Genomic DNA, 17,696 nt, shown 5'->3' with positions numbered 1-17,696 from the left:
AGAGTATGGCCTTCAGCCCATGTTGTGAGAGTATGGCCTTCAGCCCATGTTGTGAGGGTATGGCCTTCAGCCCATGTTGTGAGAGCATGGCCTTTAGCCCATGTTGTGAGAGCATGGCCTTTAGCCCATGTTGTGAGAGCATGGCCTTCAGCCCATGTTGTGAGAGTATGGCCTTCAGCCCATGTTGTGAGAGCATGGCCTTCAGCCCATGTTGTGAGAGCATGGCCTTTACCCCATGTTGTGAGAGTATGGCCTTTACCCCATGTTGTGAGAGTATGGCCTTTACCCCATGTTGTGAGAGTATGGCATTTACCCCATGTTGTGAGAGTATGGCCTTTACCCCATGTTGTGAGAGTATGGCCTTTACCCCATGTTGTGAGAGTATGGCCTTTACCCCATGTTGTGAGAGTATGGCCTTTACCCCATGTTGCGAGAGTATGGCCTTTACCCCATGTTGCGAGAGTATGGCCTTTACCCCATGTTGCGAGAGTATGGCCTTTACCCCATGTTGCCCTTTACCCCATGTTGCGAGAGTATGGCCTTTACCCCATGTTGCGAGAGTATGGCCTTTACCCCATGTTGCGAGAGTATGGCCTTTACCCCATGTTGCGAGAGTATGGCCTTTACCCCATGTTGCGAGAGTATGGCCTTTACCCCATGTTGCGAGAGTATGGCCTTTACCCCATGTTGCGAGAGTATGGCCTTTACCCCATGTTGCGAGAGTATGGCCTTTACCCCATGTTGCGAGAGTATGGCCTTTACCCCATGTTGCGACCTTTACCCCATGTTGCGAGAGTATGGCCTTTACCCCATGTTGCGAGAGTATGGCCTTTACCCCATGTTGCCTGGCCTTTACCCCATGTTGCGAGTATGGCCTTTACCCCATGTTGCGCCTTTACCCCATGTTGCGAGAGTATGGCCTTTACCCCATGTTGCGAGAGTATGGCCTTTACCCCATGTTGCGAGAGTATGGCCTTTACCCCATGTTGCGAGAGTATGGCCTTTACCCCATGTTGCGAGAGTATGGCCTTTACCCCATGTTGCGAGAGTATGGCCTTTACCCCATGTTGCGAGAGTATGGCCTTTACCCCATGTTGCGAGAGTATGGCCTTTACCCCATGTTGCGAGAGTATGGCCTTTACCCCATGTTGCGAGAGTATGGCCTTTACCCCATGTTGCGAGAGTATGGCCTTTACCCCATGTTGCGAGAGTATGGCCTTTACCCCATGTTGCGAGAGTATGGCCTTTACCCCATGTTGCGAGAGTATGGCCTTTACCCCATGTTGCGAGAGTATGGCCTTTACCCCATGTTGCGAGAGTATGGCCTTTACCCCATGTTGCGAGAGTATGGCCTTTACCCCATGTTGCGAGAGTATGGCCTTTACCCCATGTTGCGAGAGTATGGCCTTTACCCCATGTTGCGAGAGTATGGCCTTTACCCCATGTTGCGAGAGTATGGCCTTTACCCCATGTTGCGAGAGTATGGCCTTTACCCCATGTTGCGGGAGTATGGCCTTTACCCCATGTTGCTGGAGTATGGCCTTTACCCCATGTTGCGAGAGTATGGCCTTTACCCCATGTTGCCTATGGCCTTTACCCCATGTTGTGAGAGCATGGCCTTTACCCCATGTTGCCTCGTATGGCCTTTACCCCATGTTGCGAGAGTATGGCCTTTACCCCATGTTGCGAGAGTATGGCCTTTACCCCATGTTGTGAGAGAGTATGGCCTTTACCCCATGTTGCGAGAGCATGGCCTTTACCCCATGTTGTGAGAGCATGGCCTTTACCCCATGTTGCCTCAAACCCATTTTGTGAGAGCATGGCCTTTACCCCATGTTGCGAGAGTATGGCCTTTACCCCATGTTGCGAGAGTATGGCCTTTACCCCATGTTGCGAGAGTATGGCCTTCACCCCATGTTGTGAGAGCATGGCCTTTACCCCATGTTGTGAGAGCATGGCCTTTACCCCATGTTGCCTTGAACCCATTTTGTGAGAGCATAGCCTTTACCCCATGTTGCCTCGAACCCATTTTGTGAGAGCATGGCCTTTACCCCATGTTGTGAGAGCATGGCCTTTACCCCATGTTGTGAGAGCATGGCCTTTACCCCATGTTGCCTCAAACCCATTTTGTGAGAGCATGGCCTTTACCCCATGTTGCCTTGAACCCATTTTGTGAGCCCATGTTGTACCCCATGTTGCCTTGATCCCATGTTGTGAGAGCATGGCCTTTACCCCATGTTGCCTTGAACCCATTTTGTGAGAGCATGGCCTTTACCCCATGTTGCCTTGAACCCATTTTGTGAGAGCATGGCCTTTACCCCATGTTGCTTGAACCCATTTTGTGAGAGCATGGCCTTTACCCCATGTTGCCTTGAACCCATTTTGTGAGAGCATGGCCTTTACCCCATGTTGCCTTGAACCCATTTTGTGAGAGCATGGCCTTTACCCCATGTTGCCTTGAACCCATTTTGTGAGAGCATGGCCTTTACCCCATGTTGCCTTGAACCCATTTTGTGAGAACATGGCATTTACCCCATGTTGCCTTGAACCCATTTTGTGAGAGCATGGCCTTTACCCCATGTTGCCTTGAACCCATTTTGTGAGAGCATGACCTTTACCCCCTGTTGCCTTGAACCCATGTTGTGAGAGCATGGCCTTTATATACTGATGTTATTGTATTTATTGATTATGTTGTCTCTAACTTTTCTATCAGGCACTTAGAGGACAACCAGATCACCGTGATTGAGAGGGGGGCATTCCAGGACCTCAAACAGCTGGAGAGACTGTAAGTATCCCTAGTACCCCAATGTTCGCGTCGCGATGAAAAGCATGCCCAAAGTAAACTGCCTATTTCTCAGGCCCAGAAGCTAGGATATGCATATAATTGGTAGATTTGGATAGAAAACGCTCTACTGTTTCTAAAACCGTTAAAGTAATGTCTGTGAGTATAACAGAACTGATATGGCAAGCAAAACCCAGAGGACAAACCATCCCCCCCAAAAAAATTCAGCCTACCACTATTTCATTGACTGTCACTTTTATTATAAGGCAAAGTCCTCCCAGATTGCAGTTCCTAGGACACTACCATCCCACCTGCCCATAAGTCTTTGGTTTAGACATGTAGCTAGCTAGCTAAACAATGAACCAGCATAATCTCAACTCATGCTAATACCAATACAAACATTGTCATAGCTGTAGTATCTCTAGACGGCTTCCACCCGGTTACATAACCCAGCACCTTAGAGGTTGCTGCCCCATATACATAGACTTCAAATCACTGGCAACTTTAATAATGGAACACCAGTCACTTTAATAATGTTTGCATATTTTTTCTTTAGTCATCTCATATGTATATACTGTATTCTATTTTACCGTATTTCAGTCTATGCCTCTCCGCCATGCTCATCCTAATATTTATATATTTATATATTTTACTTTTAGGTTGTGTGTAGTCTGTGTATTGTCAGATATTACTGCACTGTTGAAGCTAGAAACACAAGCATTTCGCTACACCTGCAATAACATCTGCTAAACATGTATATGTGACAAAGAAAATTTGATTTGATTTGATGAATCCGCAGGTAGCTAAAGAGCTAACCGACTAGGTTCAATGTTAGCCAGCTAACAATAGGCTATAACTAGCAATGCAAATGTATTTCTGATTCAAATAATATTACTATACAGATCATACACGTAACGTTAGCTAGCGAGCCAGCAAGCTACAGTAACGTTCACTAGCTAGCTAACAGTACACTTTACATTCTAATGCCTCTCCTGTGAAGTAGAGATGTGTGACATATGCCTCGCTTCCTAAAATGAGTCATATATGTGCACTTGGAAGCACTCAAAAAGCCCTATTTATGTAAGGAGGATCACGTTTACATGAACATTAAAGTCACCTGCTCCTAGACAAAGGTGAACCATCACTGATTGTGAATGTCCACTCACTGACTTGAAACTAAACACTTGGTTTTACTTACCTAGTCGGTGTCACTGTGGTTCTTCTGGTCTGGAAGTAGCTGGCGAGTCCACAAACTGGTAAGAGAACAAAACCCATCAATGCCAGGCTTGCCAGCCAGGTTTATGGTTAGTAGTGTGGTGTAACATGACAGGGATGACACACTGACAAAGCTCATAGACAGGGCCATGAGAACATCTGTCTCCAGTCATGTCATCTCTCTGGGGGAAATGTCTGGCAGTAAGAGGTGTGGGAGTTCAACTGAAGAATCAGTACAGCATGTAGCAAAACAGATCTGATTTACTTTGATTAGATGAGTCCCAACTGTTAAGTGGTACTTCAGTTTTATTGGAGATTCCAAGCTACACAACGTAGGTGACAGTTGATCTGCTCTCTAATGCTGTGTTTCTCATTGAGGTCACATCAAAGGTGGAGGCCTTAGCTTTGAGCTATTGTGATTTGTGGCGTAACAGCGTGGAAGTTTGATATGCTAGCTGGCTCGGTATTAGGTTAGCCTCGAGTCTCTCCCTCTCCATACGGTGGTGTAGGCCGGGGTGGATGAGAACAGAACAGAGGGAGACAGAGGGATTGTGATCCGACTCTGAGGGCGTGTTATATGACATCCTGAGTCTTCCTCCACTTCTCCACATACCTCAGCTCTACTCTGTGACCCCCTGTGCCCTCCCGTCTCAGAGAAAGGCTTTGGTGCCATGATAAGATCTATTCTCCCAACCCCCCCATGTTAGCCTGTGGAGACTCCTCACAGTGATAATGGCCTTTAAAGAGTTCAGATACCTTCATAGCTTGGTAACTTCTTATGCCCATCTTCATAGGATATCACCGGCTTTCCCATACGCCTTAGCCCAACTGTGAACTCTTGACCCCCAGACGATGTCTTCCTGTACCGCGACCAATGTTACCCCACTTCAGAGGTTCTAATCTGAACGATTGATTTGAGCATCTGGGTGTCATTTAGAGGTCGACCGATTAATCGGAATGGCCGATTAATTAGGGACAATTTCAATTTTTCATAACAATCGGAAATCGGTATTTTTGGGCGCCGATTAAAAAAAACAACATTTTTTTTTTTTATGTCTTTTATTTAACTAGGCAAGTCAGTTAAGAACACATTCTTATTTTCAATGACGGCCTAGGAACGGTGGGTTAACTGCCTCGTTCAGGGGCAGAACAACAGATTTTCACCTTGTCAGCTCAGGGGATCCAATATTGCAACCTTTCAGTTAACTAGTCCAACGCAATAACAACCTGCCTCTCTCTCAACCTGCCTCTCTCTCGTTGCACTCCACAAGGAGACTGCCCGAGATCTGACTGAGCGGTGGTAGGCAGAAGCAGGTGCGTAAACATTCATTCAAACAGCACTTTCGTGCGTTTTGCCAGCAGCTCTTCGTTGTGCGTCAAGCATTGCATATTACTTCAAGCCTATCAACTCCCGAGATGAGGCTGGTGTAACCGAAGTGAAATGGCTAGCTAGTTAGCGTGCGCTAATAGAGTTTCAAACGTCACTCGCTCTGAGCCTTCTAGTAGTTGTTCCTCTTGCTCTGCATGGGTAACACCGCTTTGATGGTGGCTGTTGTCGTTGTGTTGCGGGTTCGAGCCCAGGGAGGAGCGAGGAGAGGGACGAAAGCTATACTGTTACACTGGCAATACTAAAGTGCCTATAAGAACATCTAATAGTCAAAGGTTAATGAAATACAAATGGTATAGAGGGAAATAGTCGTGTAATTCCTATAATAACTACAACCTAAAACTTCTTACCTGGGAATATTGAAGACTCATGTTAAAAGGAACCACCAGCTTTCATATGTTCTCATGTTCTGAGCAAGGAACTGAAACGTTAGCTTTCTTACATAGCACATATTGCACTTTTACTTTCTTCTCCAACACTTTGTTTTTGCATTATTAAAACCAAATTTCATTATTTACTTGAGGCTAAATTGATTTTATTGATGTATTATATTAAGTTAAAATAAGTGTTCATTCGGTATTGTTGTATTGTCATTAAAATAAAAAAATATGCCGATTAATCGGTATCTGCTTTTTTGGTCTTCCAAAAATCGGTATCGGCGTTGAAAAATCATAATCGGTTTTCTCCTACCTTCTCATCAATTTCTGTTCCCAATGGTGCTTGATGTTGCTCTGTTTCTGTGTTTCAGCCCTCAAATGTTCACATTGTCTCTCTGTCTGTCTCATTGCACCACACACACACAGACCAAACTCTATTCATTTGACATAGAGTACCTCATCAGACAGCGGTTGACCACACTGATGATGTTCTCACCCCCCCCGACAGGCGTCTGAACCGGAACAAGCTGCAGGTTCTCCCAGAGCTGCTGTTCCAGTCCACCCCCAAGCTGGGCCGTCTGTAAGTCACATCGCTACTTTTCCTTGATGTCCGATCGCTGGAAAACTTCAGTCAATTTCCCCACTGTTTAAATTTCAATCATTGTCATGGAAGGGGGTTTGCTGCTCAAATATTAAGCTTCCCATACATTTGAAAGAGGAGAGGAGGTACTCGGTCACTGTGTTATTATTCTTTTACCCCACAGATGTTGGGCTTTTATTTGGGTTGTATTTGTAAGACATAAGGTGACACAGCCTCACTCTGTACTCCTATCCATGAGGTGAAGGTGTGCTATGGGGAATGCTTTCCTTGGACTGGAGGGGACATTGCAGAATTTGAATTCCTGAATATTCATTTCGCAGAGTCCTTTGAATGTGTGGCCAGGTGACACCGCAGCCGTTAGCCTTGCTGTCGGAATACTACAGCTAGTCCTCTGAGAAACACTCTCACTCAGGTGGCCCTGGGTGAAACGGGTTGGCCCTGGGTGGTACAGTTTGGCCCTGGGTGGTACAGTTTGGCCCTGGGTGGAACAGGTTGGCACTGGGTGGCCCTGGGTGGAACAGGTTGGCCCTGGATGAAACGGGTTGGCCCTGGGTGGAACAGTTTGGCCCTGGGTGGAACGGGTTGGCCCTGGGTGGAACAGTTTGGCCCTGGGTGGTACAGTTTGGCCCTGGGTGGTACAGTTTGGCCCTGGGTGGAACAGGTTGGCACTGGGTGGAACAGTTTGGCCCACAGGTTGGCCCTGGGTGGAACAGGTTGGCCCTGGATGAAACAGGTTGGCCCTGGGTGGAACAGTTTGGCCCTGGGATGGCACTGGGTGGAACAGGTTGGCCCTGGGTGGAACAGTTTGGCCCTGGGTGGTACAGTTTGGCCCTGGGTGGAACAGGTTGGCACTGGGTGGAACAGTTTGGCCCACAGTTTGGCCCCTGGTGGAACAGGTTGGTCCCTGGTGGAACAGGTTGGCCCCGGGTGGAACAGCTTGGCCCCGGGTGGAACAGCTTGGCCCCGGGTGGAACAGCTTGGCCCCGGGTGGAACAGCTTGGCCCCGGGTGGAACAGGTTGGCCCCGGGTGGAACAGTTTGGCCCTGGGTGGAACAGTTTGGCCCTGGGTGGAACAGGATGGCACTGGGTGGAACAGTTTGGCCCACAGTTTGGCCCTGGGTGGAACAGTTTGGCCCTGGGTGAAACAGGTTGGCCCTGGGTGAAACAGGTTGGCCCTGGGTGAAACAGGTTGGCCCTGGGTGAGACAGGTTGGCCCTGGGTTTTACAGTTTGGCCCTGGGTTTTACAGTTTGGCCCTGGGTTTTACAGTTTGGCCCTGGGTTTTACAGTTTGGCCCTGGGTGGAACAGTTTGGCCCTGGGTGGAACAGTTTGGCCCTGGGTGGAACAGTTTGGCCCTGGGTGAAACAGGTTGCCCCTGGGTGAAACAGTTTGGCCCTGGGTGGAACAGTTTGGTCCTGGGTGGAACAGTTTGGCCCTGGGTGGAACAGTTTGGCCCTGGGTGGAACAGGTTGGCACTGGGTGGAACAGTTTGGCCCTGGGTGGAACAGGTTGGCACTGGGTGGAACAGTTTGGCCCACAGTTTGGCCCCTGGTGGAACAGTTTGGCCCCTGGTGGAACAGTTTGGCCCCTGGTGGAACAGTTTGGCCCCTGGTGAAACAGGTTGGCCCTGGGTGGAACAGGTTGGCCCTGGGTGGAACAGGTTGGCCCTGGGTGGAACAGGGCACAGGTTGGCCCTGTGTGGAACAGGTTGGCCCTGTGTGGAACAGGTTGGCCCTGTGTGGAATAGGTTGGCCCTGTGTGGAACAGGTTGGCCCTGTGTGGAACAGGTTGGCCCTGTGTGGAACAGGTTGGCCCTGGGTGAAACAGATAGGGGGTTTAAACTTCTCTATTAACTGAGGAGCAGCGTTGGGGTTTAAACTTCTCTATTAACTGAGGAGCAGCGTTGGGGTTTAAACTTCTCTATTAACTGAGGAGCAGCGTTGGGGTTTAAACTTCTCTATTAAATGAGGAGCAGCGTTGGGGTTTAAACTTCTCTATTAACTGAGGAGCAGCTTTGGGGTTTAAACTTCTCTATTAACTCAGGTTTAGTGGGTTGTTTTGTTCTCTGCAAAATGTTTCCATTATGCAAAAAGAGATTTAAACTGCCAGATAACAACCAAATCCCTTTCGAAATGTACTTGTTCCCTTCTTTGTTTTGGAGATTATTCCAGATATGAATTCATGATCTCTATGTTCTCCCTCTGCGGCTTAATTTTGTGGTGATGGTTTGATCTGTATTTCACGACAGCAGTCATGGCTCTGTTTAAAAAAATTAGACTCTCTTTACATCAACTGCGGCTAATTATTAGCAGTTTGTATTTCTCCTCTGGGCTATCAATACTGTCTAAGAAACTCTTGTTGAGAATTACAGTTTCATTTCCTCTCCTCCCTATGCTGCTCCACCTTAAAAGCATAACTGGCAATTAATTTACAAGTCATCCTTTACAATCCCAGACAGTTTCTATGGAGTGGAAAGAATGGACAAAGTCCAAAGCAAATACTGTAAATCTCTCTGTTCTTATCTTCTTACCATCAGCAAATCTGAAGTTTTCCCCCAAAGTTCTTTTGAAGGTTTTATCCGGTGACATTTTGCTGTCTAAACTAGTCTGTAATGAAGGCTCCCCTAATCTGGTTGGAGAGAGAGATGGTTTACGAGCAGGTTCATAACCTTTCCCTGTCATACTGGTTTATACTCTGTGATGTTAGTGCGATATGAATTGCCTAACCCCTAACCCTGGTAAAAAAATAAAAACCCTGCTTGGACCGGCCAGACCGCGGCAGCTGTAGAAAGCATACTCAGCTCATCACATTCCGACAGGGTTATTCGATGTGAGTCCGGCCCTCGCCCTCTCCCTTCGCGCTGACCAGCATTTCCAGAAACATTCTGCTGGTTTGGGGCAGTTCAGATTAAGGTAATGGCTGGGTTCATGAACTTAGCTGGAGAAGAAGGAGTTAAGACAGGCGGACAGGGGAGTGGAAGTGAAGAGAATAGAAAGATGGTATGTCCTCTCAGTCCGTTGAACTCTGATGCGAATGTGCCATCATGCAAACACATGCATAATAGATGAGTTGAGAGATAGTGGTGGTGGTCAGCGCTGCCTGTGCAGGTCCTCTCTGCCTGGAAGGAATGCGGTTAGAGTTACAGGACTGAGACTGCAGCTCTGCAGAGCACTGTCTGTCTGTGTGAGCTGTGATCTTTCTCTCGCTCTCTCTCTCTTTCTTTCATTCTTTCTTTCTCTCTTTCTCTCTCGCTCTCTCTCTGCTCTTTATCTCTATCCTCCTCCTCTTAACTGACCGCCGCTCTTCATCCTGATGGCTAATGGAAAGCAAATTAAGAATTAGAGGAAGGCCATGAAGATGCCTGCTCCTATTTATTAATGGTGACTGGGAGTGGGCCCCCTATATTAACTCCACTTCCTCCTGGCCGGTCGCTGCGCGGTGATGGGCTGCACTGTAGCGTTTGAATGCAGGATGTTTCAGTCAGCGATACCCATGGGACTCAACCACCCCCTGCCATTATACCCTGCTCAGTTTGCATTTGATTGTTGTGTATGGGTGAGGGTGGGGGGTGGGGGGGGGGTTAATGCACAATGTTGTCTCCCCCTGCACCCCCCTCTCTGGTCAATTGAGAGTCCGGTCTGTAATCTTGGTGACCAATTATCCGTTTCTGAGTAGAGAGCAGTTAGCTGGTCTGAATACTAGGGCCAGTAGTGTAGTGTGGTAATGTAGAGAACAGTTAGCTGGTCTGAATACTAGGGCCAGTAGTGTAATGTGGTAATGTAGAGAGCAGTTAGCTGGTCTGAATACTACGGTCAGTAGTGTAGTGTGGTAATGTAGAGAGCAGTTAGCTGGTCTGAATGCTACGGCCAGTAGTGTAGTGTGGTAATGTAGAGAGCAGTTAGCTGGTCTGAATGCTACGGCCAGTAGTGTAGTGTGGTAATGTAGAGAGCAGTTAGCTGGTCTGAATGCTACGGTCAGTAGTGTAGTGTGGTAATGTAGAGAACAGTTAGCTGGTCTGAATACTAGGGCCAGTAGTGTTGTGTGGTAATGTAGAGAGCAGTTAGCTGGTCTGAATACTAGGGCCAGTAGTGTAGTGTGGTAATGTAGAGAGCAGTTAGCTGGTCTGAATACTAGGGCCAGTAGTGTAGTGTGGTAATGTAGAGAGCAGTTAGCTGGTCTGAATGCTACGGTCAGTAGTGTAGTGTGGTAATGTAGAGAGCAGTTAGCTGGTCTGAATACTAGGGCCAGTAGTGTAGTGTGGTAATGTAGAGAGCAGTTAGCTGGTCTGAATGCTACGGTCAGTAGTGTAGTGTGGTAATGTAGAGAGCAGTTAGCTGGTCTGAATGCTACGGTCAGTAGTGTAGTGTGGTAATGTAGAGAGCAGTTAGCTGGTCTGAATACTACGGCCAGTAGTGTAGTGTGGTAATGTAGAGAGCAGTTAGCTGGTCTGAATACTAGGGCCAGTAGTGTAGTGTGGTAATGTAGAGAGCAGTTAGCTGGTCTGAATACTAGGGCCAGTAGTGTAGTGTGGTAATGTAGAGAGCAGTTAGCTGGTCTGAATGCTACGGTCAGTAGTGTAGTGTGGTAATGTAGAGAGCAGTTAGCTGGTCTGAATACTAGGGCCAGTAGTGTAGTGTGGTAATGTAGAGAGCAGTTAGCTGGTCTGAATGCTACGGTCAGTAGTGTAGTGTGGTAATGTAGAGAGCAGTTAGCTGGTCTGAATACTAGGGCCAGTAGTGTAGTGTGGTAATGTAGAGAGCAGTTAGCTGGTCTGAATACTAGGGCCAGTAGTGTAGTGTGGTAATGTAGAGAGCAGTTAGCTGGTCTGAATACTATGGCCAGTAGTGTAGTGTGGTAATGTAGAGAGCAGTTAGCTGGTCTGAATACTAGGGCCAGTAGTGTAGTGTGGTAATGTAGAGAGCAGTTAGCTGGTCTGAATACTATGGCCAGTAGTGTAGTGTGGTAATGTAGAGAGCACTTAGCTGGTCTGAATGCTACGGTCAGTAGTGTAGTGTGGTAATGTAGAGAGCAGTTAGCTGGTCTGAATACTACGGCCAGTAGTGTAGTGTGGTAATGTAGAGAGCAGTTAGCTGGTCTGAATACTACGGCCAGTAGTGTAGTGTGGTAATGTAGAGAGCAGTTAGCTGGTCTGAATACTAGGGCCAGTAGTGTAGTGTGGTAATGTAGAGAGCAGTTAGCTGGTCTGAATACTAGGGCCAGTAGTGTAGTGTGGTAATGTAGAGAGCAGTTAGCTGGTCTGAATGCTACGGTCAGTAGTGTAGTGTGGTAATGTAGAGAGCAGTTAGCTGGTCTGAATACTAGGGCCAGTAGTGTAGTGTGGTAATGTAGAGAGCAGTTAGCTGGTCTGAATGCTACGGTCAGTAGTGTAGTGTGGTAATGTAGAGAGCAGTTAGCTGGTCTGAATACTAGGGCCAGTAGTGTAGTGTGGTAATGTAGAGAGCAGTTAGCTGGTCTGAATACTAGGGCCAGTAGTGTAGTGTGGTAATGTAGAGAGCAGTTAGCTGGTCTGAATACTACGGCCAGTAGTGTAGTGTGGTAATGTAGAGAGCAGTTAGCTGGTCTGAATACTACGGTCAGTAGTGTAGTGTGGTAATGTAGAGAGCAGTTAGCTGGTCTGAATACTACGGCCAGTAGTGTAGTGTGGTAATGTAGAGAGCAGATAGCTGGTCTGAATGCTACGGTCAGTAGTGTAGTGTGGTAATGTAGAGAGCAGTTAGCTGGTCTGAATGCTACGGCCAGTAGTGTAGTGTGGTAATGTAGAGAGCAGTTAGCTGGTCTGAATACTACGGTCAGTAGATCAGTAGAGTAGTGTGGTAATGTAGAGAGAAGTTAGCTGGTCTGAATACTACGGTCGGTAGTGTAGTGTGGTAATGTAGAGCGCAATTAGCTGGTCTGAATGCTACGGCCAGTAGAGTAGTGTGGTAATGTAGAGAGCAGTTAGCTGGTCTGAATACTATGGTCAGTAGTGTAGTGTGGTAATGTAGAGAGCAGTTAGCTGGTCTGAATACTACGGTCAGTTGATCAGTAGAGCTATCGTGGTAATGTAGAGAGAAGTTAACTGGTCTGAATACTACGGTCAGTAGGTCAGTAGTGTAGTGTGGTAATGTAGAGCGCAGTTAGCTGGTCTGAATACTACGGTTGGTTGTTTTCCCGTCACTCCGGCTTTCCCATGACTTTGTTTTATCCGTCACTCTGTGTTTTCCCATGACTTTGTTTTATCCATCACTCTGTGTTTTCCCATGACTTTATTTTATCCATCACTCTTTGTTTTATCCATCACTCTGTGTTTTCCCATGACTTTGTTTTATCCATCACTCTGTGTTTTCCCATGACTTTGTTTTATCCATCACTCTGTGTTTTCCCATGACTTTGTTTTATCCATCACTCTGTGTTTTCCCATGACTTTGTTTTATCCATCACTCTGTGTTTTCCCATGACTTTGTTTTATCCATCACTCTGTGTTTTCCCATGACTTTGTTTTATCCGTCACTCTGTGTTTTCCCATGACTTTGTTTTATCCGTCACTCTGTGTTTTCCCATGACTTTGTTTTATCCGTCACTCTGTGTTTTCCCATGACTTTGTTTTATCCATTACTCTGTGTTTTCCCATGACTTTGTTTTATCCATTACTTTGTGTTTTCCCATGACTTTGTTTTATCCATCACTCTGTGTTTTCCCATGACTTTGTTTTATCCATCACTCTGTGTTTTCCCATGACTTTGTTTTATCCATCACTCTGTTTTCCCATGACTTTGTTTTATCCATCACTCTGTGTTTTCCATCACTCTTTGTTTTAACCATCACTGTGTTTTCCCATGACTTTGTTTTATACATCACTCTTTGTTTTATCCATTACTCCGTGATTTCCATGACTCTGTGTTTTCCCATGACTTTGTTTTATCCATCACTCTGTGTTTTCCCATGACTTTGTTTTATCCATCACTCTGTGTTTTCCCATGACTTTGTTTTATCCATCACTCTGTGTTTTCCCATGACTTTGTTTTATCCATCACTCTGTGTTTTCCATCACTCTTTGTTTTAACCATCACTGTGTTTTCCCATGACTTTGTTTTATACATCACTCTTTGTTTTATCCATTACTCTGTGTTTCCCATCACTCTGTGTTTTCCCATGACTTTGTTTTATACATCACTCTGTGTTTTCCATCACTCTTTGTTTTATCCATCACTCTGTGTTTTCCATCACTCTTTGTTTTATCCATCACTCTGTGTTTTCCATCACTCTTTGTTTTAACCATCACTGTGTTTTCCCATGACTTTGTTTTATACATCACTCTTTGTTTTATCCATTACTCCGTGTTTCCCATCACTCTGTGTTTTCCCATGACTTTGTTTTATACATCACTCTGTGTTTTCCCATGACTTTGTTTTATCCATTACTCTGTGTTTTCCCATGACTTTGTTTTATCCATTACTCTGTGTTTTCCCATGACTTTGTTTTATCCATTACTCTGTGTTTTCCCATGACTTTGTTTTATCCATTACTCTGTGTTTTCCCATGACATTGTTTTATCCATTACTCTGTGTTTTCCCATGACTTTGTTTTATCCATCACTCTGTGTTTTCCCATGACTTTGTTTTATCCATTACTCTGTGTTTTCCCATGACTTTGTTTTATACATCACTCTGTGTTTTCCCATGACTTTGTTTTATCCATCACTCTGTGTTTTCCCATGACTTTGTTTTATCCATTACTCTGTGTTTTCCCATGACTTTGTTTTATCCATTACTCTGTGTTTTCCCATGACTTTGTTTTATACATCACTCTGTGTTTTCCATGACTTTGTTTTATCCACCACTCTGTGTTTTCCCATGACTTTGTTTTATCCATTACTCTGTGTTTTCCCATGACTTTGTTTTATCCATCACTCTGTGTTTTCCCATGACTTTGTTTTATCCATCACTCTGTGTTTTCCCATGACTTTGTTTATCCATCACTCTGTGTTTTCCCATGACTTTGTTTATCCATCACTCTGTGTTTTCCATTACTCTGTGTTTTCCCATGACTTTGTTTTATCCACCACTCTGTGTTTTCCCATGACTTTGTTTATCCATCACTCTGTGTTTTCCCATGACTTTGTTTATCCATCACTCTTTGTTTTATCCATTACTCTGTGTTTTCCCATGACTTTGTTTATCCATCACTCTTTGTTTTATCCATTACTCTGTGTTGTCCATCACTCTGTTTTTCCCATGACTTTGTTTTATCCATCACTCTTTGTTTTAACCTTTACTCCGTGTTTTCCATCACTCTGTGTTTTCCCATGACTTTGTTATATCCATTACTCCGTGTTTTCCATCACTCCAGCTCCAGTTAGCTTGGTATTCACGGCACTTCATATTTGGTCCCTCTCTCTGTTTGTTCCTGTTGGATGAGGAGTGATTTAGCTAACACACGGAGGCACCAGGTGGAGCTTTTTCATATTCCTCTCTTCTGTGTTAAAGCATGGTGCTTTAAACCAAACCCTCCAGAACAGACAGACGTGGAGTACCGTGTAGCACCGCGCCAAGCTTCGTATCAGTGTTATAAAGCTGTTAAGCTGGCGAACAGGTTGTGTGGCTGTGTACTTCCTGACCACAATGCTCCTTCTTCCTGCAATAGCTGCCTAATAATTCAATATGTCCCAAACACATAAACCATGGAGTCCTGTCATGCAGCTCTGCCAGTAGGTCCTTGTTTTTACAGAGAAACAAAGTTCTCCCAGAATACAAGCCAAATGTCTCCCAAAATAGGGCTGCACTCCGCCAATTTCTAGAGGCCAGACAGCTTTGTGATTTACTAAAAATACATATTTATATAAATACAAGCTACAAAAACATATTTCGATAAATACAAGCTACAAATACATATTTATATAAATATAAGCTACAAATACATATTTAGATAAATACAAGCTACAAATACATATTTAGATAAATATAAGCTACAAATACATCTTTAGATAAATACAAGCTACAAAGACTTTGGAGCTCTGCTGCTGAGCGAATGACAACTGGCCGAGGCACAGCCTGTTGGTAGATACTCTTTTTATTTATTTTTGTCAATGTTATTGTTTTATTTTTGTGTTTTCCACAGTGAGTTAGTTAGTATGCAGAGAGTGAAGTGTGAAAGTGTTCTGAGTGGAAGCTATCGGCTAGGTGGGAGGACCCACAAGACAAGATCCATCAGGAGATCTGTTAATTAGTACACTCCTCCTCTTTCTACAGTATATCTGTCTCACTCTCGCTCTCTCTCTCTGTAGCTCTCTCTAGCTCTCTATCTCCGCCCCCCTGCTGTTTCTAGTCATTGCTAGCAGTAGTTAACCCTGTCAAGTATCTGGAAATTTGAAGGCTAAACTACATGTAGGCAGATCTAACACAGATCCCACCGGAGGAAGCTGCTGCTCACATAATCACTTTGGTTTCTGCTGACAGAAGGAATTAACAAATAAATGAAACAGTTTATACTGTGAATGTGAAATCTGGCATCCCACAGCATTGTTCCACCTCAGCATTTATCCCTGCAAGGAGCAGAGAAAGAAATGTTTGCTGGGGAGAGCTTTGTGATGTGAGTACCGTGGAGCTAGTTTTTAGCTTCGGAAGCCAACATGTTACCAGCAGCAACACCTTAACATTCTAAAGTTACCAGCAGCAACACCTTACCACTCTAGAGTTACCAGCAGCAACACCTTACCATTCTAAAGTTACCAGCAGCAACACCTTACCACTCTAGAGTTACCAGCAGCAACACTTTACCATTCTAAAGTTACCAGCAGCAACACCTTACCATTCTAAAGTTACCAGCAGCAACACCTTACCACTCTAAAGTTACCAGCAGCAACACCTTACCATTCTAAAGTTACCAGCAGCAACACCTTACCACTCTAAAGTTAAAAGCAGCAGCAACACCTAAAGTTAAAAGCAGCAACACCTTACCACTCTAAAGTTACCAGCAGCAACACCTTACCACTCTAAAGTTACCAGCAGCAACACCTTACCACTCTAAAGTTACCAGCAGCAACACCTTACCACTCTAAAGTTACCAGCAGCAACACCTTACCACTCTAAAGTTACCAGCAGCAACACCTTACCACTCTAAAGTTACCAGCAGCAACACCTTACCACTCTAAAGTTACCAGCAGCAACACCTTACCACTCTAAAGTTACCAGCAGCAACACCTTAAAGTTACCAGCAGCAACACCTTACCACTCTAAAGTTACCAGCAGCAACACCTTACCACTCTAAAGTTACCAGCAGCAACACCTTACCATTCTAAAGTTACCAGCAGCAACACCTTACCATTCTAAAGTTAAAAGCTAGTGGGTGAGAGGCTATGAAATGTGGTGTGTACTGAAATTGCAAAGATACATGTGTTAGCAATTGAATGTCCAAATTAAAGTAAGAAAACATGTAATAACTGTATATTTTGATACTGTTAATAGCTTGTTCTGACCCATTTGCATTTGTATTTGTATTTACTATGGATCCCCATTAGTTCATGCCAAGGCTGCACCAACTCTTCCTCGAGTCCAGCAATTTCAAAAACACTACAATACATCCCCAACAGATTTCACAACACACTAAGTGTGTGCCCTCAGGCCCCTACTCCACTACCACATATCTACAACACAACATCCATGTGTACGTGTGTATAGTGTGTATGTTATCATGTGTCTGTGCCTATGTTTGTGTTGCTTCACAGTCCCTGCTGTTCCGTAGGGTGTATTTTTATCTGTTTTTTTTTAATCAAAATGTACTGCTTGCATCAGTTACTTGATGAGGAATAGAGTTCCATGTAGTCATGGCTCTATGTAGTACTGTGTGTCTCCTATAGTCTGTTCTGAACTTGGGGACTGTGAAGAGACCTCTTGTGACATGTCTGTTGGGGTATGCATGGGTGTCCGAGCTGTGTGCCAGTAGTTTAGACAGACAGCTCGGTGCATTCAACATGTCAATACCTCTCATAAATAAAAGTAGTGATGAAGTCAATCTCTCCTCCACTTTGAGCCAGGAGAGAATGACATGTTAGCTCTCTGTGTACATCCAAGTGCCAACCGTGCTACCCTGTTCTGATCCAATTGCAATTTTCCCTCTTTGTGGCACCTGACCACATGACTGAACATTAGTCCAGGTGTGACAACTTGGGTAGAGCAATGTTTTATTATAGACAGACTTCTCCCCATCTTGGCTACTGTTGTATCAATATGTTTTGACCATGACAGTTTACAATCCAGGGTTACTCCAAGCAGTTTTTCACCTCAACTTGCTCAATTTCCACAAAATGTATTACAAGATTTAGTTGAGGGTAAGGGT

The 17,696-nt window shown here is 45.1% G+C and overlaps 1 protein-coding gene across 1 annotated transcript in view; it reads left to right on the top strand.

Moving 5' to 3' along the window:
* Positions 1-17,696, top strand: part of LOC124010774 (slit homolog 3 protein-like) — a 444,233-nt gene that overhangs the window by 26,521 nt on the left and 400,016 nt on the right. The window contains exons 4-5 of the mRNA XM_046323430.1: positions 2,714-2,785; positions 6,270-6,341. Coding sequence (XP_046179386.1) covers positions 2,714-2,785; positions 6,270-6,341 — 144 coding nt within the window. The remainder of the gene's footprint in view (positions 1-2,713; positions 2,786-6,269; positions 6,342-17,696) is intronic.

Source organism: Oncorhynchus gorbuscha, linkage group LG23, assembly GCF_021184085.1.
Source record: "Oncorhynchus gorbuscha isolate QuinsamMale2020 ecotype Even-year linkage group LG23, OgorEven_v1.0, whole genome shotgun sequence".
In the NCBI taxonomy this organism is placed as follows: domain Eukaryota; kingdom Metazoa; phylum Chordata; class Actinopteri; order Salmoniformes; family Salmonidae; genus Oncorhynchus; species Oncorhynchus gorbuscha.
Note: the sequence above shows the minus strand (reverse complement) of the source record. Positions and strands in the feature narration are given on the sequence as shown.